Source organism: Pinus tabuliformis, chromosome Q (assembly GCF_031772625.1).
Source record: "Pinus tabuliformis cultivar Carrire ecotype Pingquan chromosome Q, CPIR1, whole genome shotgun sequence".
NCBI classification, from domain to species: domain Eukaryota; kingdom Viridiplantae; phylum Streptophyta; class Pinopsida; order Pinales; family Pinaceae; genus Pinus; species Pinus tabuliformis.
The window spans coordinates 40,081,017-40,106,412 of record NC_142296.1 but is presented as its reverse complement, the minus strand read 5'-3'; the positions used below and the strand labels follow the sequence as shown (position 1 = coordinate 40,106,412).

The 25,396-nt window shown below is 33.1% G+C and overlaps 3 protein-coding genes across 4 annotated transcripts in view; all 3 read left to right on the top strand.

The window, feature by feature from the left end:
- The first annotated feature begins 1,821 nt into the window (after nt 1-1,821).
- Nucleotides 1,822-8,223, top strand: LOC149218180 (aspartyl protease family protein 1-like). Of its 2 annotated transcripts, none has more exons than XM_089382359.1 (5): nt 1,822-2,124; nt 7,042-7,263; nt 7,390-7,499; nt 7,608-7,684; nt 7,785-8,223. In XM_089382359.1, exons 2-5 carry the CDS (start codon nt 7,089-7,091, stop codon nt 7,939-7,941), a joined length of 519 nt encoding a protein of 172 aa, XP_089238485.1. In that variant the 5' UTR covers nt 1,822-2,124; nt 7,042-7,088; the 3' UTR covers nt 7,942-8,223. The 2 variants fall into 2 exon arrangements, with proteins under 2 accessions (XP_089238485.1, XP_089238487.1); XM_089382361.1 differs by having other exon boundaries at nt 7,361-7,499.
- Nucleotides 8,224-12,727: 4,504 nt separating this feature from the next.
- On the top strand, nt 12,728-13,051 carry LOC149218179 (uncharacterized). Its single transcript, XM_089386496.1, has one exon. It carries the CDS (start codon nt 12,728-12,730, stop codon nt 13,049-13,051), a length of 324 nt encoding a protein of 107 aa, XP_089242622.1.
- Nucleotides 13,052-23,745: 10,694 nt separating this feature from the next.
- Nucleotides 23,746-25,396, top strand: part of NTMC2T4 (Calcium-dependent lipid-binding (CaLB domain) family protein) — a 230,999-nt gene continuing 229,348 nt past the window's right edge. Inside the window, exon 1 of the mRNA XM_089383842.1 lies at nt 23,746-24,360. Coding sequence (XP_089239968.1) covers nt 24,256-24,360 — 105 coding nt within the window. The 5' untranslated portion in view covers nt 23,746-24,255. The remainder of the gene's footprint in view (nt 24,361-25,396) is intronic.

The following is a 25,396-nucleotide window of genomic DNA, read 5'->3' as shown; positions in this document are numbered from 1 at the left end:
ATCTTCATGTGGTTGATCTTAATCAACAATTTTCCCACTTGAAATGTTTACATAAGACAAATTTTATTAGACCTTATCAGCACATCTTATGTTGGAAAACAAAAGAAACGAATGTGCATATATTTATGACTTGTCCATATACAAATAAGGTTTAAAAAGAATTAGAAAGGATGATTGGAATAAAAAAATCTTTCGGTAGGTGAAGACATGCAAGAGGATTTGTGGATCTGGCGTACGAAAAATGATAAAAAAAACTAGAGCTCTTCCCTTAAACATAACTTAGGGAGTTTGTTGTCCAAAAACTTAAAGTTGTTCAAGGGTAAAGCCACTTTACCTCTAAAATTCATGTTCTAGGTACTAAACATCTTAAATGCATACCTACAAGTTTAGGAAAAACAAATAAAAAATAGTTTCAAAAAAGAGGTAATAAACAAAGACATCCCATGGGCGTACTTTAATAATACTACTTAAGCGACCCCTCCTAAAAGTAGGAAAAAATGAATATTATATATCTTCTCTATTCATGGTATTTTATTCAAAGCTAGAATTGGTCTAAGAAACATGTAACTATTGTGAGTTGATTGCTCCCAAAATGCCTTTTAAGGTCATCACACAAGTTTGAGTAATTTCAAATTTAGTTAGTTTATAACACACTTATTATACCTGCTGCTGGTAGGGTATAACATATTCCGTTTTTCATTGACAAAAAAAATTAAAATCTATCCAAAGTTTAACACTATGAAATTAAATTTATTATTTTTAAATAAATTTTATTTCTATTTATCTCAAATATGATTGGTTAAAATGTCTCCCCTCTTATTGTGTAACGATGACAAGAATTGACTTTTGTATACTTTATTATTAATTACTATGTACAATAAATATAAATAATTTGAAAAATAACATTATATATTAATTACTATGTACCATAAACACAAATGGTTTGTAATTAAAGTCAAAAATTCATTTTTCTCATTGGCGTAAAGTATTGAATAGATAATTTTTATGGATTTTATTTTTTAATTTACAAAAAAAATAATTTAAAAAATATGAATATGAAAAAAAAATGTAAAAATAACATGTGTACAATTTGTACAACTCTCATTATATCAATCTATACTCTAATGACATGACATATATATTATAATATGAGCATTATATATAAAAAATTGTCATCATTCAATATTAAATAAATAATTATTAACTTGTTATCATTCTCTTCAATGTCAATATATATATATATATATATATATATATATATATATATACTTAAAAAATGTTTAATTATATTAAAAAATTTAAAAAAATATTCATATAACTCATTTTACAATTTTATTATTATTTGGAGTACCAACAACAAATCATGACATTAAAATATTTTATTAAACTAAGCGACAAGGAATGTTAGCTATGCGACCATGTTATGATATAATAAATGAAAAAAATAATAATTTTAAGAAATTTCACCTTTTAACTTTTATTTGATGTTTGATATATTATTTACTATTTTCTTAAACATATATAAAAATGGAAATAAGATAGTAAATTAACTATCAAAAAAAATTAATATAAAATGATTCATAAAACTAAAGTATTTCGAAATTTCAAAATAGACACATTTATAATTATACATTTTTTTTTTATAATTTAACGAACACATACAAGAAAATTGAACTTGGTTGTTATTAGTTGTTTTATTTTAAATGAAGTGATACGAATGTATAATTAGGCCGATAGGCCTTCCCTTTGAAAGAGACCTTTCGTCGTCTTTTTTATTCTCAGCCTGACACCTGGCGGAGTGGACAATTTGGTTCATATTTGTTCATCTTGATTCTCAGGCTGACACCTGTGCGCATTTTCAATTTCGTCATGGTCTCCTTCAATTATTCGTTTCCGCTGATTCTGGAACCGTTTGCATTCAATTATTCGTTTCCGCTCATTCTGGAACAGTCTGCATTAACCAAAAACTCTGGTCACCGTTATGCAAAAACTCTGGTCACCGTTGCTGATAGCTTAGCAATACAGACGCGAATTCCGTTGTTCCGGTATCTTTCGGAGGCGTTTTAACAGTCTCCCACGGTGGTCTGTGTTCCTCCCTGCCATTTAATTCCCCAATTATTCCAGGTACTCACTTTCATGTTTGCAAAATTTTAGTTTTCTTCAAGAATCATTTGCTATGTGTTCATCTTGCATTTATTGGTTACCGAATCAGTGCGGATATCCATCCAGTGCATTTAGTCATGGATGTCTTCCTTAACTAATGATTACTGACTGGATTGAATTGAAATGCTCTCAATAAATTTAGGGAGACATCTCTATTGGGGTATGCATCTGAAAGATGAAATTATTCTACTCTAAAACAGAAGGCCATTACATTTCGTGATATTCTTCATATACCTTTAAGCCTGGTGGGTTCCTGCTTGTCAATCTCAAACCCTAATTGACTTGTTATTCTCCACTGATAACGCCCATATATATACCAACAAATAATGTGCATTTTTCTTTTTTACCCTTTCTCCGAAGCCGAAGCAAATTGTAGGCCGCTTACTTTTCCTGAGACTATTGTAGGCCGCTTACTTTTCCTGAGACTGATAGACGAAGACCATTTCCATTTATTCATTTATATTTTTCACCGCGTCCTTTAAACTCCAAAAGCATTACCTTTTGGATGTAATGCTCCATGCATCACAAGCAGTCCGCTTTCATGACATAGGCACTTTCGATTCGGCTGAGCTCCCACGGCAGTGGTTTACTCTTCTGTCAAGATCACTCTGTGTCTCTGAGGATTGAAATTTGGTGGATTGTCCCAACCACTTGTTTTTGTCTCTGGGAAGATTTTAACTTGGTGGATTGCCCCAATTGCTTATTTCTTTCTTTGGGAGAATTGAGGGAAGTCCAGCAGCCAGCTGGCAAGTTGCCCAAGTATGTTTGGATGTCCAAAAAGAATCCTTCTAACAGGAAAAAAGCTATCTGAAACTAATTACAGAAACGGACATCTGATAATTCTGTTCTCCGTCTCTACCCATGATCAGAAATATTACACAAAATAGTCTTTACGCTGTACTTCTCTTTGATCAGGCAGTAACTTTAAGTCTTCAATATATATATATGCAGAGATTGAAATTACATTACAGCATTTTATATCCAGGATTCATAAAATTTACTGTTTTTTTTTCTGATATTTTCCAGACACCCTTTGTCCAGTGCCAATCCAGCTTTTGGTAACCTGTTTGCTTCAGCGTTCTTGTTCCTGTAGACAGGATCAAAGGAGATATAAGTGAAGCCTGTTGAGCTTCTCTTTATCTCTTGCAATAATGGTAGCAATGTGAAATTTTGCAGTTCTAAGTTCCCTTCATCTGTCGTATGACAAGCAGGGAATCTCCATAAATGTGTAGGTGGGAAATGCTCTTTCCCTGGGCCAAGCATAGAGTTAGTTTAAGAGATATCATCTCACAAAAGTTGTTTGTTTTGTTTCCTATACCTGCTGAGAAGAAAATGCAAGGATTTTTTGATAAACGTAAAATGCCTCCAGCACTCCCTCGAGGAGGATCTCGCTGAGATGCTCCATCAAAAAAATCCCACAGCATGTCTTTGTTTACAGGGTCTTGTACTGTCCTTGTTGGAGAAGATGTCTTTGTATGCTGTGCAAAAGTTGATAGAATACTTATACTTTGGTTAGCAATTTTTAAAGGGATGATTTCGCTATCTTCAAACAGCAGCATTTGGTTCCTTGCTATCCAGATCCCCCAGGCCATTGTAAAAGGAAGTGCATTATAATTTGAGGTTGCTGGGTTGGAGAGCCATGATTTTGAGCTTCATCAATGGAATTTCCTTTCCAGACATTATTCAAGCTTTTAATTCTGTTTGCCTCTTTCCAAAATTTTGAAGTGTAATTGCAGAATAGGATGATATGAGAGTTTATTTCATTCTCTTTCTTGCATTGGCAGCATCTGGCTAGGCCTTCTAAGCTTCTTTTTTGTATTTTATCCCAGGTAAGTGCCATATTGTTTAGAAGAAGCCACATAAATCGTTTTCCTTTTCTATAGTTTCCTACTTTCTTGATTATATGGCTTTCGTAAGATTTATATGTACTTGTATCTCTTTGCTGCTATTATTTCATTTGTCAGCTTAATAATAATTCCACCGAGTAGAATTTTAAGAAAAAGAGAATACTACCTACAGAGACAGTTACCCTGTAACCTAAGTTTTGACCCCTTTTAATGTAAGTTTCTAGATATTTGATCCTTGAGAAAAATGTGTAGTTTCATTCCATAATGTACTTTTCTAAGTTGTATCATCCTAAACAAAGCATTATTATTTGCTGGAAGCATTGTTAACACTAACACTAATGTTGATTTTATAGGTTTCATCTGGGACTAAGATATTTTCAATCAATTAGTTTGGAGTATTTGCTTTATAAATTGTTATAGTGACAAATCTGGGAGAACCCCAGACAAATTATGCTTTAGGCTTGAATTTTGGTTCCGTCGAGGAGGGCATTGCTGCAACAAGAGAAATCTGGAATGTGCAACACCGGCAATGTTAATGAGGACGATTGAAGTAGGCATAGTGTTCAGGTTACAGATGTAGCAGCGAAGAGTGGCCAACAATATGGATCATGGCTCTTAGAAATTTCAAATTAGCCTTTTACATGGGATGTAAGCGAAGAGTGGCCAACAATGGGATGGATCATGGCTCTTAGAAATTTCAAATTAGCCTTTTACATGGGATGTAAGCGAAGAGTGGCCAACAATGGGATGGATCATGGCTCTTAGGAATTTCAAATTAGCCTTTTATATGGGATGTAAAACCTTCTGATTCCTGTTTCAGGAAAACAGTGGGGATTCATAGATTGCATTTCCTTGTTTCATTAATGGTAAAATTTCCAGCCGAAATTCATTGAAGGTATATTTATTATTCTTTGTCAGCGTTTTAGTGAAAAATGTAGAAATTTCAAATTAGCCTTTTATATGGGATGTAAAACCTTCTGATTCCTGTTTCAGGAAAGGAAAACAGTGGGGATTCATAGATTACATTTCCTTGTTTCATTAATGATAAAAGTTCCAGCCGAAATTCATTGAAGGCATATTTATTATTCTTTGTCAGCGTTTTAGTGAAAAATGTCGGTCTCTATATCCAACTCATGGGAAAGCTTATAAACAGTTTTTTAGGGCCAGCAAAGATTTCTCCTTTTGTTTTATCTTTTTGTATATCACACATATAAATCCTTTTACCACTATCTACTTTCTAACTTTATGGTTCATATAAATACTTTCTAACTTTATGGTTCATATAAACTGTCAGAATAGCAGAATCGTTTTTTCTGCCTTCTCAGTCGAGTCTACTATTTGCTGTATACTCTACTATTTGCTGTATACTCTGATGTAAAGGACGTTATCTTGAATTTAATACAATCAAAGCTTTTTTCAAACTGAAAAATAAATAAATAAATTCTCCAAAGCAAATTCCGGAAACTGAAATCATTTGAATCAATTAAATTTGAAATTCTAGAAACCTTGAATCCCTTTCTTGGTTTGAAATCAAAGTTGAAGATGAGAAAACCAGTGTATGGGAGCATGTCAAAGGATTTTGAAAATTATCTGGGGAGAGAGATTATGTGACGAAGCAAAACACAAAATAACACAAAATGGTCTAATGTTATTGTTATAATTGGATTGTATACCATTTAATCAGAGAAACCTGTTAATCTATTGTTAATAAGTGACGCGTAAGCAGTGTTATACGTGAAAAATTGGTGTATGGCCAATGTTCTGTGTGAACCAATGAGCATTGGTAGTTGTTTTTTCAGAGAGAAACCAGGTAGTTGTTATCTCTGAAACAACCAGGTAGTTGTTATCTCTGAAACAACTACCTGGTTATCTTTGGAACAACTACCAATGATCATTGGTAGTTGTTATCTCTGAAACCAGGTGACTGTAAGTGGCAAGCAACATTATTGATTAGCATATAACTGAAAAGTTTGGTTGAGACGGTTTACATTTTGAACATCCAAACTGCTACTTTTAAAGGAAGGATTTGTAGGGATTATAGAAATTACCAGAATCTAAGTTTTATGTAAATTTTAAAAATGCACCTTTTATAAAGGTTTCCGTGATATAAATTTGTGAGAGCGTTTTTTTTAAGGTGGAGTGGGGATATGTAAATTTTAAAAATGCACCTTTTATAAAGGTTTCCGTGATATAAATTTGTGAGAGCGTTTTTTTTAAGGTGGAGTGGGGATGTAAGATATATATTTTATTAGTAGAAATTCAGGCAAGCATGTAGAATATTTAAACCGTTTGAACTGATTTTTGGACTGTATCCCGGGCAGAGCATAGATCAAGAATACTTCGCTAAAATCCCCGCTTTAAAGGAAACCAGGCTGAATAAAGTTTGCTATTTTGTTGCATATCCAGTCTTTTCATATCTTGTGTTTCTATGGGTTCCCTTGATAATGAAACTCAACCAGGCTGAATAAAGTTTGCTATTTTGTTGCATATCCAGTCTTTTCATATCTTGTGTTTCTATGGGTTCCCTTGATAATGAAACTCCTCAGCTTAATAGTATCTGTTTGTATGCCTCGACTTGAAATGGGATTCTCTTTTGCTAATATTTAATTCTTATTTAAACAGGGTATCATTTTACAGACTTACAGTCCATCAACCTCGCAGACAAGCAAGTCAGTTGCTTGTAGTAATACTCTCTGTCAATTAAAAAATGAATGCTCCAAACTTAGTGATCAATGCCCATACAACGTTCAATATCTCTCTGCAAATACATCCACTGCAGGAACTTTAGTGGAGGATATTCTTTATCTGACTCATATCTCTCTGCAAATACATCCACTGCAGGAACTTTAGTGGAGGACTAGAATTTTTAGAAGTGGGTTTTCTGCCTCTAGATTTCAGTCTGAGGCCATACTGAATTAGACCATGTGACATGACCTGAAAATTACTCTGCACTGTCAATGTTTTTCCATTCTTAAGTGCTACACATGAATGAACACTCGTTGAGTGGGTCTTTGCTTGTTGCAATTGATAGGTGTGGAAGTGTACAAACAGGCTCATTTCTACTAGGTGCGGCTCCTGATGGTCTACTTGGGCTTGGCATTGATGATATCTTTGTCCCGAGCATTTTGTACAATTCAGGACTTGTATCAAATTCTTTCTCTATGTGCTTCCCAGACGATTCAAATGTTGGAAGGTTTGCCTTTGGAGATAAAGGGAGTTCAGACCAAAACAAAACTCCTTTTTATAATACATCGTGAGTGTCAGCTCTATGCATTCAACCCAATTTTTTTAAAAGTACTTCAGAGTTACCATTTAGACTCTTATATCATAAGGTGTTTATTGGATGGCAGCTCATCAGCATATAATGTAAATGTGACAGACTTTTACGTGGGAAATGCCAATGTCAAAATAGACTTTCAGGCCCTTTTTGACACTGGCACCTCATTTACACAGTTGGCTGATCCAGTTTACAAAAACCTTACATCAAATGTGAGTGATTACAGATTTTTATTTTTTATTTTTATTTTTTTTATTTTTTGTATATAATCCCCCTTTTCGAGATTTTCCCAATTGACTAACGAGTTTGGAAGGTAATAGTATCATATGCAGACACAGAACTCTCTATTGGCAGTTGATAATTCAAGCATTCCTTTTGAGTTTTGTTATAGTGTCAGGTTGGTTGTAATCATACAAAACATTTATTCATCTTGTTTGAGCAACATTAACTGTCTCATTATTGAGAAAGAACTAATATCCTTACCCCTATCTGTGCAGCAACAGTCAAAGCATTAACCAAGGGCCTAATATATCTTTCAACTTCTACGGAGGAAACAACTTTCCTGTTATTCAACCATTGATCTCTCTTTTGGACACGGTAGAATTTTCAATACTACGTCTTGCCTATTTAAGGGTGCTCCTGACTAAGCAGTAAACCCCTTTTTGTTAAATAGAAGGGTCTATGCTGATCCCTTTTTGTTAAATAGAAGGGTCTATGCTGATGCTTCATCTTTGCAGAAACCTTGTTTGTATGGGTATACTAGTCTGGAAATGATTACAATGAGGGGTTACCTTTACTCAATGAAGGTTTAGATGTTTCACTTGTACCTTCCTCCTCAGGAGGCATGCATTTATGGATGGATATACATGAGTACTTTGCCAACTTGAAATGCTGGAGACTAAGTTTAAACAGATTTGAGATTCTTTCTTGCAATTATCCGGCACCAACATTTCTTTACTTCATCATTTTTCTTCTTTAATTTGGTGTTCTTGCCGTGACTAGTTGCAGTGGCTAATTTGTTCCTCTTATTAGTTTTCTTGTATGCCAATTAAACAATTGTTTTATCCAATTGGGCGGAAATGTATGTGATTCACACCTGGTCATTCAAGTGTTTTTTCCATGCAAACTGAACAGTTGTTCTGTTTATTTGAGAAGGAATAGAATAGCTTTTAAATATCCTGAGCACAAGCATTGAATTGCTTTTGGAAAATATGGTAATGCCACCGGGAAATATAATTATAATTAGTGTACCAAAGCATTGAAAAGCAATCTCGGATGGAAATATAAAATTTAAATTTGCCAATACATATGGTATACGACATACATATCTACAAATATTATCTTCAGACCAATTTTCCAATTTAAAAAATCTATCGGCCTCTCTTTGCACTTTTTAGGGCAATTGCTAGTTTATGTTGTGAGATGAACATATACAAGATTGTTGAACTTAAATGCTATTACTTTTTTCTTTTTTTTCCTGAGATGAAATATTACAATGTCAATCTCATGATATGGTATATAGGTTTTTAAAGAAGAGTGTGTAATTAACATATATGTAATTAGTTATAGAAGTGACTTTGATTAGTATAATTTTGTATATATTAATAAAATTACCATTGTTTATATATATGTCATATCCCATGAATTTATTACGAACCACATAATATCTAATGGCGTTGAGGCATAAATGGTACATGGAATCGATGTGGGTTTAAGGTGAATCAGGAAGATTTATTACATATTTAGATTTTGCAAATTACATCTCATTCCAAAGGTAGGGATAATGGCTTGTGAAACATGATAATGGTTTGAATATCTATTTGCAAAAAGGAGTTGTTATATGTTATGAAGGAAATTTCAATCTGATGTATTGGATTTGGAGAGTAATGAATTTTATGTGGTTGCAACATATGGGGTTGGAAATTTGAGGATGGATTTAAGTTGTATTATAATTTTATAATGTAAATTTATTTTTATATTTAGAAACTGGGAAAACCAATAAAGATAAAGGGTAGGTTTATTTGGATAATTGTATGATTGTAGATAGTTCTAAATATCTTACTTCCATTATGCAAGTGAGTGACATTGTGGGAAATGAGTAATCAATATGAACACCCTAACAAGCGTATATGTTTTGAAACAACATAACTCTAGAGACTTATCTGAAGATGTGAAAGACGTTATATTGAGGAATACCAGTGCTTTGTAGTGCATGAGAGGAGATGTGAAACAAGGACCAAAGGCAGGGAGCATAAGCATGTAAGACATATGTAAATGCTTTGGAGACAAAGTATCAATAATAATGCTTGAGGCATTGAAAGGAAAACATATAATAGTAGAAATAGGTAAATAGAGTAACAAGGAAAACTTATTGGAAACATATGAGAAGATAAGAGTTCCATAGGATAGAGTTGTGCAATAGGAGTTGGAATAAGGACTAGGACTTGAAGAACCCGAAAAGCTTACATATTCAACAATGTTACTTAGATATCTTTAGTTGGATCAAATGGAAGCCAATGAGGAGGAGAAAATCCAACAATGTTGAGTTCGAGCATATTAGGTAGCCTAAACATTTATCTCCTTAAAGGTTGGAAATAAAGAGATTACCCTTGGTGGGCATGACAACAAAATCAAATAACTCTTTAAATGCTTTTCAAGGTAATTTTGTTATTAGGGAAGTTTGTTGGAAAGTACACTAGTCATCTAGTTAGTTACTAGTTCCAAAATAACAAGAAAGGAACAATTAGGACACAATTTACAGATATCATGAAAAGTTTTGAAATTTTTAAAGTAATTTCATTGCTTCTAATTTATATCTCATTTATTGGATAATTTGAACACAATACCTTTTTGATGATGACGACGACAACGATGATGATGAAGAAGAAGAACTAGAAGAACGTCCAGCTAGACCAATGTGATCTATTAGAACTTAAGAAAGTAAGATATTAATTGCAACTCTTTAATATTTTATTTCTATAATTAAAAAGGAGGGAAAGTAGCGCTCCAAGATCACTATAGTTTTGCTGCTTAACAAGTCAAGGAGGTTGGTAGTGTGACAAATGTTTTGGAAATGAGAACGGATGTGAGTAAGAGCCAAGTAATTTAAGAGAAAGTGTTTGTCATCTTCAACTCTTTTAGTATCGCAAATGTGACAAATTCTTTCAACCCAAGGTGTTTCAAGAATAGGCTAACGCCCAGTTTCACTTCGAAACTCATGAGAATTAATTCTTATCTTTACAATGTTCATTTTCTACTTAGTACTAATCAAAATAAAACTAACTTAAAAATTAAAAAATAAATAATTACAAAATCTATATCTCTCCCCTAAATTAAAAATCATAAAAATAATGTCAGTGGGAGGAAAGAAATGAAACAACCCAAGGCCAACAAAATAGGGTAATGGAAAAAAATAGAGACAAAATAGGATTAAGGAATAAGGAATCCCTATGACATTATGCTCAGGCAGGGGTGCCCTCTCTCCCCTTTGCTATTTGTCATTCAAGCATCAGCTCTCAGTTTCCTCCTGGAAAAAAAAATGCAAGACCAAGATTTAATGGGACTGCGTATAGCAAGAGGAGTCAAGAACATTAATCACGCTCTGTTCGCGGACGACACCCTGCTTCTGGGCGCTGCCTCCCTTTCCACCGCCTCCAAATTCAAAGCTGCCCTGGAAGAATTCAGCATGGCCTCTGGCAGCGTTGTTAATAAGAACAAGTCTCACATCTACAGTTGGAATACCCCGCCCAGACTTCTCTTTGCTATCTCCGGGTGCCTTGGATACCCAGCCTCCGCTTCATGGACCTCCTTCAAATATCTGGGCCTCCCGGTTGTACACAAAAGAATCTCAAGCAAAGATTGGCTTCCCCAGCTTGAAAAATTTCAGGCAAAAATTCAGGCCTAGGGCTTTACCTGGCTCAACTATGCTAGCAAATCCGTCCTCATCAAATCAGTACTCACTAGTCTTCCTATTTTTCAATTTGCAGGTATGCTTGCTCCATCAATCATCCTAAAAAAAATGGACGAGCATATTCGGAGATTCTTCTGGAAAGGTGGAAAGCAGAACGAAAGGAAAATCCCCCTCATCAGTTGGGAAGTAATTTCTAAGCCTCTGTGGGAGGGAGGTCTTAATTTTAAAAATTTGGGCCATCTGAATGTAGCAATGGCGGCAAAGGCCATCTGGAGAATTGTCGCGCCCAATTCTGGTTAGGCCCAAACATCTCTTAGGAAAAAATATCTCCGAGGCCCTCGCTCCAGATGCTTAGACCAAGTAATCCGCCTGCCTAATTCGCCTTTCCTTAAACTCTTTGATAAGGCTGCCTCCCTGATAAAAAAAAACTGTTATAGGATCCCGGGTAATGGCAAGAAAACAAAAATTTGAACTGACAGAATCCTATCCACAGATCCGATCAGCGACAGAGTGCATTTGGGCGAGCTACGAGAGTGGATGGAAAGAAATAAGTTAAAAACGCTTTGGGATATCTCCCTTTGGAAAGGCAGCGAATGGACAGGCTGGAAGACTGTAGATTTGCCAGATCGCCTGGTCGCTGACTGGGCCACGATGACCGGACTCCTCCACGGCCTTGCGCCCTTGAACATGCATACACAGGATGCAATCGGCTGGGGAAATAAATCTAAAGGGTATACAGTTGCTGAAGGTTACGTTAAGCTCAGAGAGAGACCGCACGTCCCCATAAACCCAGCGCCATGGCAAGCGATCTGGAGAATTCAGGCTTGGCCCAAAATAGACATGTTTGCGTGGATGTTGTGCCATGGCAGAATCCTCACCTTTGATCGTCTGCAGAAGCTGGGTTACAACGGACCCTCCATATGCCTCCTGTGCAGCAACAGTGAAGAATCAGCTGCGCATCTCTTCCTGGTTTGCAGTTTCGCCAAACAGATATGGAGCGCCCTGTTGTATGCCTTGGATCCCTCCTTCCAACTTCCGCATACAATGGCTAATCTCTTCGCTAGCTGGGCTTCCAATTATCCTGGGCCTCCTCCTCAAAATCAGTTAATCAAATCAGCCTGGGCCATTCTTCCAAAGGTCATTTGCTGGCAGTTGTGGCTGGAATGCAATAGAAGAACCTTCAGAAATGATAGACAGCATCAAAAAATTATTGAAGTCAAGATCAAGTGCTAATTAAAGGAATGTCTGTCCCAAATCAAAGATGATGCAAATCTCACCCACCAAGACAACATTTGGGGCTCCTTCCTGGGATTACAATTTCTCCCAGCAATCAGAAAAGCACCTCCACTCAAAGAATGACAAATTAGGAAAACAGAAGCTGACTTCCAAGACTGGCTCAAAATTCAATCAAGCTACTCCCTCCTTTTCGATGGAGCAGCTAAGGGCAACCCGGGCAGAGCAGGTGCTGGAGGTGTCATACTAAACCCAACAGGAATAAAAATCCACTCATTTGCTTGGGGGCTTGGACACATGACCAGCACACAAGCTGAGGCCTTGGCCCTTCTACAAGGCCTCAAGACCCTAAAAGAGTTGGAAATAAGGGAAGCAACGGTTATAGGAGATTCTCAAATCATAATAGGTGCAATGATCTCTAATTCCCCTGCAGAAGACCTTAATCTAGCCAGAACGATCTTCAGAATCAAGGCCCTTGAAAGTGACTTCCAAAAGCTGAAATACTATCATGTTTTGAGAACCCATAATAAAGAAGCTGACAGCGAAGCAAATAAAGCAGCTCTCCTATCTGCCGGGGTCAAGTTGAAAGAAGGAAAAGAATCATGGGAAGCCATCCCTTAACTCGTGGTCCGCCATGTTTTACTGCTTTATCCAAAAAAAATTTGTCTGTATATCCAAGTGGGGGAAAATAGAGGATATAGAAACTAAAGAACTTTATGCTATGGGGAAAAATCACAAGTTACAATAACAGCCTCACTTCCATAAGTGAGACTTCTCAGGATCTAGACATCCTCATTGTACTCAGAAATTTGGCATTCAAGCCAGGAGGAATATAAATACAATATAACCGTTTCTGTCCAAAAACAAAATTTACTATGTACAATAAATATAAATAATTTGAAAAATAACATTATATATTAATTACTATGTACCATAAACACAAATGGTTTGTAATTAAATTCAAAAATTCATTTTTCTCATTGGCGTAAAGTATTGAATAGACAATCTTTATGGGTTTTATTTTTTAATTTACAAAAAAATAATTTAAAAAATATAAATTTGAAGAAAAAATGTAAAAATAACATGTGTACAATTTGTACAACTCTCATTATATCAATCTATACTCTAATGACATGACATATATATTCTAATATGAGCATTATATAAAAAAATTGTCTTCATTCAATATTAAATAAATAATTATTAACTTGTTATCGTTCTCTTCAATGTCAATTATTATATATATATATATAATCTTTATCTACTTAAAAAATGTTTAATTATATATATATATATATATATATATATATATATATATATATATATAATCTTTATCTACTTAAAAAATGTTTAATTATATTAAAAAAATTTAAAAAATATTCATATAACTCATTTTACAATTTTATTATTGTTTGGAGTGCCGACAACAAATCATGACATTAAAATATTTTATTAAAATAAGTGACAAGGAATGCTAGCTCTACAACCTTGTTATGATATAATAAATGAATTTTTTTTTTTTTTTTTTAAATTTCAAGTTTTAACTTTTGTTTGATGTTTGATATATTATTTACCATTTTCTTAAACATATATAAAAATGGAAACAAAATAGTAAATTAACTATCAAAAAATTAATATAAAAATAATTCATAAAACTAAATTATTTCGAAATTTGAGACACATCTATAATTATACATTTTTATTATTATTATTTAACGAACACATACAAGAAAATTGAACTTGATTGTTATTAGTTGTTTTATTTTAAATGAAGTGATACGAATGTATAATTTATGCTATAGTATATACATTTTATAAAAAAGTGTACAAGATTATTGAACTTAACTGCTATTACTTTTTTTTTTTTTTCTTAGATGAAATGGTACAATGTCAATCTCATGCTATGGTATATAGGTTTTTAAAGAAGAGTGTGTACTTAACATATATGTAATTAGTTATATAAGTGACTTTGATTAGTATAATTTTGTGTATATTAATAAAATTACAATTGTTTATATATATGTGATATCCCATGAATTTATTACGAACCACATAATATATGTAATTAGTTATATAAGTGACTTTGATTAGTATAATTTTGTGTATATTAATAAAATTACAATGGTTTATATATATGTCATATCCCATGAATTTATTACGAACCACATAATATCTAATGGCGTTGAGGCATAAATGGTACATGGAATCGATGTGGGTTTAAGGTGAATCAGACGAAGATTTATTACATATTTAGATTTTGCAAATTACATCTCATTCCAAAGGTAGGGATAATGGCTTGTGAAACATGATAATGGTTTGAATATCTATTTGCATATAGGAGTTGTTATATGTTATGAAAGGAAATTTCAATGGGAGAGTAATGAATTTTATGTGGTTGCAACATATGGGGTTGGAAATTTGAGGATGGATTTAAGTTGTGTTATAATTTTATAATGTAAATTTATTTTTATATTTAGAAATTGGGAAAACCAATAAAGATAAAGGGTAAGTTTATTTGGATAATTGTATGATTGTAGATAATTCTAAATATCTTACTTTTATTATACAAGTGAGTGGCATTGTGGGAAATGAGTAATTAATATGAACACCCTAATAAGTGTATATGTTTTGAAACAACATAACTCTAAAGACTTATCTGAAGATGTGAAAGACGTTATATTGAGGAATACCAGTGCTTTGTAGTGCATGAGAGGAGATGTGAAACAAGGACCAAAGACAGGGAGCATAAGCATGTAAGACATATGTAAATGCTTTGGAGACAAAGTATCAATAATAATGCTTGAGGCATTGAAAGGAAAACATATAATAGTAGAAATAGGAGAATAGAGTAACAAGGAAAACTTGTTGGAAACATATGGGAAGATAAGAGTTCCATAGGATAGAGTTGTGTAATAGGAGTTGGAATAAGGACTAGGACTTGAAGAACCCGAAAAGCTTACATATTCAACAATGTTACTTAGATATCTTTAGTTGGATCAAATGGAAGCCAATGAGGAGGAGAAAATTCAACAATGTTGAGTTCGAGCATATTAGGTAGCCTCAACATTTATCTCCTTAAAGGTTGGAAATAAAGAGATTACCCTTGGTGGGCATGACAACAAAATCAAATAACTCTTTAAGTGCTTTTCAAGGTAATTTTGTTATTAGGGAAGTTTGTCGGAAAGTACACTAGTCATCTAGTTAGTTACTAGTTCCAAAATAACAAGAAAGGAACAATTAGGACACAATTTACACATATCATGAAAAGTTTTGAAATTTTTAAAATAATTTCATTGCTTCTAATTTATATCTCATTTATTGGATAATTTGAACACAATACCTTTTTGATGATGACGACGACAACGATGATGATGAAGAAGAAGAACTAGAAGAACGTCCAGTTAGACCAATGTGATCTATTAGAACTTAAGAAAGTAAGATATTAATTGCAACTCTTTAATATTTTATTTCTATAATTAAAAAGGAGGGAAAGTAGTGCTCCAAGATCACTATAGTTTTGATGCTTAACAAGTCAAGGAGGTTGGTAGTGTGACAAATGTTTTGGAAATGAGAACGGATGTGAGTAAGAGCCAAGTAATCTAAGAGAAAGTGTTTGTCATCTTCAACTCTTTTAGTATCGCAAATGTGACAAATTCTTTCAACCCAAGGTGTTTCAAAAATAGGCTAACCCCAGTTTCACTTCGAAACTCATGAGAATTAATTCTTATCTTTACAATGTTCATTTTTTACTTAGTACTAATCAAAATAAAACTAACTTAAAAATTTAAAAATAAATAATTACAAAATCTATATCTTTCCCCTAAATTAAAAATCATAAAAATAATGTAACTAGGAGGAAAGAAATGAAAACAACCCAAGGCCAACAAAATAGGGTAATGGAAAAAAACAGAGACAAAATAGGATTAAGGAATAAGGAATCCATATGACATTATAACTATGTTGCAAGATTTATTAAAGGAAGAGGGGTGTCCAATTTTCTTATTTAAGTTATTAGATAAATGAAAATTAATTTCAAACCTCACACGGTCCACTTACTCGAAACTCAAAAAAGATTTAGTGTGAGATAAGTAATCACGTTGTATAGTAAAAAGCATCCACCCACACGATTATATCATACAAAAAAATTTAAATAAAATAATCTTATTTTTATGTTTTCTAATTCATTTATTAAAATATCTTAATATTATATTTTATAAAATACTTTGCCAAATCATGCAACTTCAATAAACCGATTTTAATATTATATATTATTTGATGTCTCATTAATCCTTTGAATAGTTTTGGATATTATGTAAAGTGATAGCTAAATCCGATTCTTGTCTTCAATTTCATGTGATATGATGTCATTCCCTTTTTATCATGTCTCATGTCATTATTTTATCTCGTCTTTCTCCTTTTTGTTGCATTCACACTCTGTCGGTTGCGTATTAATTTAATTAATACCATTTTAATTAATAATTAAAAACATTCTTTAACTTCAAACTAAAATCATTACTTTTGTTTTTTTCTGTTTTGTTTTGTTTGTTTGTTTGTTTTTTAATATTATAATCGACAGTAATTTAAATGGGTTATAAATTAGATTTTGAGTGACGTGTTTCGAACCAACGAGTGTGATTCATTATGTAAGACGAACCAACAAGTATGGTTCATGTGGTTCATCATGTCTTACATGATGAACCACACTCGTTGATTTGAAATGCATCGACCAAATTTTTCTAATATGATTTCTTCCAAAATATTTCTATTACTCAGAATATGGATCACAGAAGCTTAAATTCAAAAATTAGTTTTTTTCAAATAATTTTTAATATCATACAAATCATTTTAAAATAAAAAATATAAATATTGGATATTAAAATTATATAATAAAAGTATTAAAAGGTATAAAATCCAATATTAAATTAAAAATTACAATTTTATTTATCTAAATTATAATTTTAACATAGTGAAAAACAAAAAAATGGAAAATGTAAATGTTTAATTTTTTAATTGTTTTTAATATTTTTCACAAAATTTAAATAAATTAAATAAATTTAACTTATAATTTTACAATTAAATGCAACATTCTTTTTCTTATCATTCTTTTTCTTATTAGTTTTATCAATATTGATTGTATTTTTATGGAGTTTAAAGTTTTTCTTTTTCCTACTTATAAGTATCTTTTTGGAAATGTTTAGGTAGTTTTTAGCATTTTGAAGATGGTACTTTCTATAAAATTTAATGTGCTTAAATTAACTGAAATATAATCCAAAACTTACACAATATGTCACACTCCTAACAACATCTTAATAATAGTAGTACTAATTAATTGAGCTAATTTTTGAAACTATATCTAAAATTATGTTTAAGCATTTAGATTACGTAATGAGGCTGAGATGTATGCTTAAATTAACTGAAATATAATCCAAAACTTACACAATATGTCCCACTACTAATAACATCTTAATAATAGTAGTACTAATTAATTGAGCTAATTTTTGAAACTATATCTAAAATTATGTTTAAGCATTTAGATTACATAATGAGGCTGAGATGTATGGCCTCCTTTAGGGACCATGCATAGCCAAAGACAAAGACATCACTAACATTGTTATTCTTGGAGACTCTCTAATCATAATCCAACATCTCATTAAGAAAAGCAGTCTAAAGACAACTCTTTGGCTAAGGTTCTTCAAAGAATAAAAAATCTTCTTAATTCCTCCAATCAAATCATCTCTATCATATCCTTAGAGTTCACAATGTGGAAGTTGATTTGCAAGAAAATAAAGCTTGTACCTTGGATGAGGCCAAGCTTGTGATAAATGAAATTTATGGTTTATATTCTATTCCCTAAAGTATTCATGGTTTTCCCTAAGTTTTTTTGTTTCATTGCTCCCCTCCCTTTACCCCCCCTTCCCTCTTACCCCCACCTCCCCTCCTTCCCCATCCCTTATATTCTCCCCATCCCCTCTCTTTTCTCATCCCCCTCCGTGGACCACTCCTCTCCTCTTCATTATGACCTTCTTTGGTTCCTCGATTTCATGGCTCATTACATGTATGAATTATGTGGTGCTCCTTGCTGTGAGCCACCATGCATTTCATATCCCTCTTGACTCACATGTGTGGTATTTCATCTCCAACCTTCCCAGTTCAATGCTTTGCTCTCCATTGTGGGTAAAGATGAAGTTCATTGGTCAAAGTACATGGATAATTAATGGTTGCAGAATCGGAAGCACATGGTTGAGAGAGGGAATTGAGGATATAACTTGCCTCCGTCATGATTTTATTCTTATGTCATTGTTGGTTCTATGGCCTGTTTCGCCACCCTTGTGGCTTGAAAGTAGTGTGTTTGTTCTATTCTTCACTGTGGCTCCCTTTCGCTCGGTTTGCAGGAAGCTCTGTGAAGATCTTCTTCACCTTAGAATTTTGGTATTAGTATATCTCATTGCTCCCTAGTGGTTTCGATACTTTTGTTCGTGGGAATTATGGCGCATCAGCCTTGCGGACTCTCAAAACAATTCAGTATCTCTTGAGACTTCTCTTAATTATGTTGCCTAGGTATTTTCTCCTTGGACCAATGAGTCGTCTGAATTCCCTGTTTATAATTGGGCATCTTTCCTTGTGGACTCTACTTTTGATCATACCAGTGGACTTCTGTGCACTTTTTCTGGCTTTCTTTTTGGAAATAGTCGAGCAGACCCTCCTCATCAGGGTGGTATTTTTGGGATTTGTTCTCTTTGGGTTGGGTAAGGGCTTGCTCCACTAGTTAATTTTCACTCCTCATGGGTTTGGGTTTATGGTCCATATCTTGTTGGGTCTGTCCTTTGGTAAATGTCAATCTGCTCCTTTTGTTCCCTCCGCGTCCTCTTCTTCTTGGGCTTTGGCTCCTGTCTCCTGCCTTCTGTCCAAGACCTCAGGTGCTTGAAACAATGAACAATGACTCAAGTTTGAAAGCCTTTTATGCTTCCAACCATTGTTCTCACTACATGAAAATTCATGAGGATTTCAAGATCGTTGATTATGATTTGTAGGCCAAGTATTGCCAATTATGTAAATTTCATGTTAAGCAGGTAGATAAACTTCTGGTTCTTCTACAACATATGTCAAAGATGGAGGATGAATCAGATGCTCTCTGAGCATTATATGTGAATCACAAGCTTAAGAATCATGACAATTCTGCCACCTCCACAACACCAGTACCTCCTGAGAAGAGAAATTTTGATTTAAATCAGTCGGTTCCCGATGATTACTAGTCTGTGTTGCATATAGCTTCAATTTATATAAGTATTTTGGTCTCTTTGTTTCACAGTGTTATTTTGATCCGATCTCTACTTTATATAGGTTTTTACAATGGGTTACTGGGGTCTTCTTAACAATGGATCACTAATGAAATCTAGATTGTAATCACTCAAGTATTTACTACGACTGAACACATAATTAATACAACTTCTACTCATTTTTGTTTAAAAAAGAAAAACATTCAAATTAATACATAAATTGTTAAAATAAAATTAAAATGATTCTTTTATTATTACTTTTAATATAATCACTCATTACCATAGTTTCTTTAGTATTACTTGCATTATGAAAACTAATCACAATAAACTTAAAAAATGTTGAATCAGAAATTTGAAACTTAAACTAGGTATTATTGTTATATATATATATATATATATTTTAAGGATGAAGTTTAAAGATAAAATAGGAATGCTTATGAAATTATTATTTATAAGAAGTAGAAATATTACAAAAATATTATTAATTTTAATATGGATGATAGAATATTATTTTTCATATTATAAATTAAAAAATAAAATACAACTTGAGTGAGTCCAATGGTTAAGAGCATGTGTTTTCTCCTAAGAGGTCACACGTTCAAAATCAGAGGGGGTAGAGTATGTATGCCTTCGTAAACTTAGGAGTCAAATCACTGCACAAAGGTGGGTCCCTTGTCCCACAAGCAAGGGGATCTCATACACCAATGTGGTGTTTGGCTCAACCATGACCTTAAAATTGAATAATAATAATAATAATAATATTTATATTGATTTTTTTATTAAATTAATCACAAAACATATCAAAATGATAAATTAGTAATATAAAATATTTTTAATAACTAGTCTAGATCCATTTGAATTTTCGATCTATTAACTCGTGAGAGGAATCAAATTTCTTTTCACACTAAAAGAGGTTTGCATTTCAAGAAATTTAATCTCTCTCTATGTTTGATAGATCCACAGTTAAGATGGATCTAGGCTAGTTTAATTATTAATTCCAAATATACTTATAAGTATACTTATTAATTTAAGTGTTTTTTTAGTTTTAAAATATGAAATGATATTTTAACATCCACTAGACTAAAAATAGTCTATAGGATCACAAGTTCCCTACTTTTCGTCTTTTAAAATTCAATCTTTTTCTTATTTAATTGTATTTATGTAATTTAACCAAATAATAATAATAATAATAATTTAATTTAACTTTGACTAAATTAAAATGTTAACATCCACTAGACTAAAAATAGTCTATAGGATCACAAGTTCCCTACTTTTCGTCTTTTAAAATTCAATCTTTTTCTTATTTAATTGTATTTATGTAATTTAACCAAATAATAATAATAATAATAATTTAATTTAACTTTGACTAAATTAAAATGTTAAACATTACAACATCTCTACCATATTTCCGTAGAAAACGTCTCTTTACTCAATAAAATGATCTAATTTCAATCTTTAATCATTTTTTATGACCTCAATACATTTTTTGTTTTGTTTTGTCTGCGAGGATGAACCACATTAGTTGGTTGGAAACATCGACCAAATAATATTCATGACATTAGTTGGTTGGAAACATCGACCAAATAATATTCATGTCATTGATCAGAAAGACACGTTTACAATATTTACTTTGTTTCTTTTACGTTATTAAATAAACCTTATTAGTAAAACCTAAACACATTATTAACACACAAATTAATTATTTGTGCAAAAGAATTCTTTGTATTATAAAGAAACGAGTCTCATGGATTAATTTAATCTAGAGTTAAGTTATTACATTAGAGTTAAGTTATTACATTAAAATTATGTTATTATTATTTTTCATTTTGAAGGATGATACATCATCAATATTATAATTATATTAAAATATTATATTAATATATGTTTTAGTTTATATTAAATTAGTTTAGTTTAAATAGATTTTTTTTAACTATAAATATAGTTTAAAAATGCAATAATTTTGTTTGGAAAATATTGGTTTTTCTAGCATGACTTTGATGAAATATGGTAGAAATTTTTCGAAATCCAAGTTATAACTAAAATTTTTAGGAGCTCCAAGGGTTCTTGAGGGTGCTAATCCATTTCCACATTAAGAAAGCTATTCAAACACTCTTAGTTTCAAATAAAAAAAAAAAAAATCCCAAAAAGAAAATTGAGGTCCAAGTGAAATCGTCAATTGCTTAGATAAGTCCAAACCTATATGGTCTACGAAACCTTAAGAAAGCAAGAGATTAATTATAATTTTTTAACATTTTATTTCTATGATAAACATAATGAGAAACACTTTAGATTACCATAGGTTTGCTAAGTTAAAAGTTCAAGAAGGTTGGTAACGTGACAAATCTTTTGAAATTAAATAGAATGTGAATATAAGATGGACAATCTAAGAGAATGTGCTTTTCATCTTCAACCCTCCTAGTATTGCACAAGCCATAAACTATTTCATCTCATGGTATCGTGGAAATTGCCCAAAGCCTAGTTTCACTATGAAACTCATGAGAATTAGTTACAATCATCTTGGGAATTGCCCAAGACCCAGTTTCACAATAAAACTCATGAGAATTACTTACAATCATGTTGTAATAAAATAATTTAAAAATGTTGATTGGATATTTGCATTAAAAATAATTATTCATATTAACCCAAAATTATAAAGAATTTCATATATTTTCTTATTCTTTTAAGGCATAGTCTAACTTATAGACGAAATGACCTTTTTTTTAGGACATTTTTTCTAGTTAATTTTAACCCAAATCTGATAGAGATTTTAGAGAACCTGAGTTTAAGTTGTTTAATTTGTAGGATTCTAGTGCCACAGGGGTTTTTCAAAGCGCTGAATTCATTTATGTATTCAAAAATGTATTTTAAACAAAAAAAAACCACATTCTTGATTGAAATTATATATTCAAGTGCCACAGGGGTTTTTCAAAGTGCTAAATTCATTTATGCATTCAAAAATGTATTTTAAACAAAAAAACCATATTCTTGATTGAAATTATATTGTCGGATTCTGGTGAAAAAGACTATTTCATCTATAAGTTAGACTCTATCCTTTTTAAAGACTATATAAATAATTTCAATTTCCACAATCTAATTAATAAATGAAATGACTCTTTTATGGGCATTTTTTCTGATCAATTATACCCAAAATCAAGTAGAAATGTGTAAAACTTATAAGTTTAGGTTGTTTAATTTGCAAAATTTAAGTATTCTAAAATTCACTTATGCATTAAAAGTAAATTTTAAATAACAAAAAATCACAATCTCGGTAAAACTTACATCATATTAACATTTCTATTTTATTTTATTTTAATAAGCATTAATCATCATCATTATTATTATAAATTAATATTTAATAAATATTAATTAACGCATTTTATTTCATTAATAACGCATTGAAAATGACCTGGAAAAAAATTAAAAAATTAATATATACCTCACCCTTGAGGAACATAACCTTAAACATTAATGTATTATTGAAAAGACTCGAACTTAAATGTAGCCATCAATAATGCGTGACTTCCGCCTACGCGACTAGCCGTTGTTGACATTCTGAAGATTGATAAAAATATTATATAGACCCTGAAAAACCAAAAAACCCACCCGTCACCTGCTTTCGCCCTTACCTTCCTGCTTTCGCACTAAGGCAACTTTCTGTGCCGAGACATGTGGTGCAGGCCGGTTGAATAAAAACATGGCGTACGCCGACAATCCATGGTATCCACATGGAGAACGCCAGGTTGACATTGGTAGTTTGGATAGGAAAGGGCCACTGTCTGGGTTGGAACTTGGGATCGCAAAATTTTGATATCTTTGTCCACGTGGAAAGGACACGTCATATACAGTTGGAAGCTGGGTTATGAGAGCTAGTCGGATGTGCGTTGAAAGTTATTGTGGTTAGCTGGACCTGGTCAGGGGCAGGACACCCATAAATCGTCATAATTGGTCTTGTCATGGGACCCAAAGGACGAGTAGATAAATTGACAGTCATTGAGTCCTGCACTTATATTTACTCTGTAATGCCTCTGCCGACTAGACCCAAGAAGTGCAGGCCTGTGAACAGCGAGGATCTGTGACGTGGATAATTCCTGACCGCTAGATTGACTCTGCTGGAAGGGAGAAGACAGAAGGAATAAGAAGAAAAGGAGGATGTGAAATGGATAATAGTTTGTTTTGACTGCCCTGGCCTGCAAATTTCTTGCCCCATTGAGCATCATTGGTTAAGTTAAGTTACAGTTTGGTTTGAGTTGTAGACAGTGAAACGGGCGTAGTAAGATGTTGCGTGGGCTCTTATGATTGGACTTGTATTTTAACCCCGTGCCCTAAGAATCCACGGAGACAGCACATCTGCGTAAGGGCAAAATCATTTGAGCCAGAATGTCTCAGCCTCTGTCTGCATTTGGTTAGAGATGGGAAAGGGTTAGGAGTAGCGCTAATAGCCAGCTTAGTAGCCAGCCATATCTAGTGGACATCATCATAAGTTGCAGAGCCTTGGTCTTAAATCTTGAAGGGATTTGCTTGCTTGCTGCCGAATTTAAAGGCAACGAAATGGGGTTGATTTCAGGGATGGTGATCGGGATGCTGCTGGGAATCGCTCTCATGGCAGCTATGAAGAAAGCAATGATGTACCGCAGCATCAAGCGTATTTCGAAGGTACGCCCCCCCTCCCTACTCTCTTATCCATAATCCCGACTACCTCCTCTGCTGTTTTGTGGCCTTCGATATGCATCATTTACACGATCGGCTTTAAATTGAACTCGGCTGTAATTTCAATAATTGCAATTTACACAACCGTCATGAGTAATTTTAATCCGCAGCCAACCGAGTTCCTGAATTCACATCTTTTATCCGGTGTAAACAAATGGGTTATGTATTCACAGAGAAGTGGGAATTGGGTTTCCTGTTTATTTAGCCTCAAGCAGTAATGAAAGACCAAAGCAGAGCTGTGGACTTTGTGCAGATATTGTGCCATTGCATTCCCTAATTTTGCATGGATTTTCTCACAACACGGTTGAGGCATTTAACAAAAAATGTTAACATATCTTGGCTACAGTTTTTAAATACTTTGACAAAGATGCTTCTTAACGTTCTTGTGTGGCAAGCGAGCCCCTTCGCAATCTGGTAGAATTGAAAATGGATAGTCACTGGCTTATGATCTACAACACTCTTGAATGATCCCTTTGGCTAAGAAAACACCAGTGGGGGGATCCTGGACCCAACTGCATGAAACGGCCTGCTTGCACGGCGAGACTGTCCACCGAGGGTCAAAACATGTCTCTCCGCCTTCGGAACACCATTGAATCAAGACACTGTTGACATTGCGCACATTTTTGTCTTGACAAACATGCATACAAATGCAAATGTGCTCAAATTCAGTTGGAATTGAGCCGGCCCAAAATTTAAATATTGTACGCCATCCATGTTAACAAAAACCTCACCATGAAACCTGATTCTCATGCCCTTCCCGTTCCCATCCTCCTCCGCATTCCCATCTTGACATTACATTAGTGCACTACTAATCAGTATTATACGCATAATATAAATGGGGCAGGGCAGGGTCACGTTTCCAGTTTCCATTACTATTAATATTGGCGCTGCAGCAGATCACAAACATCTGAATTCTTCTTCATAATTCCCGCTTAACTCCGCACTAGTGCACTACTAATTAATTTTAGATGCATAATATACT

Excerpts from the sequence above, each read along its gene's own strand:
- LOC149218180 (XM_089382359.1), top strand. The coding sequence starts at position 7,089 with ATGGTCTACTTGGGCTTGGCATTGATGATATCTTTGTCCCGAGCATTT. Across the intron at positions 7,500-7,607 it reads ACAAAAACCTTACATCAAAT|TATCATATGCAGACACAGAA; the intron begins GTGAGTGATTAC and ends GGAAGGTAATAG. Across the intron at positions 7,685-7,784 it reads GAGTTTTGTTATAGTGTCAG|CAACAGTCAAAGCATTAACC; the intron begins GTTGGTTGTAAT and ends CTATCTGTGCAG.
- LOC149218179 (XM_089386496.1), top strand. The coding sequence starts at position 12,728 with ATGACCAGCACACAAGCTGAGGCCTTGGCCCTTCTACAAGGCCTCAAG.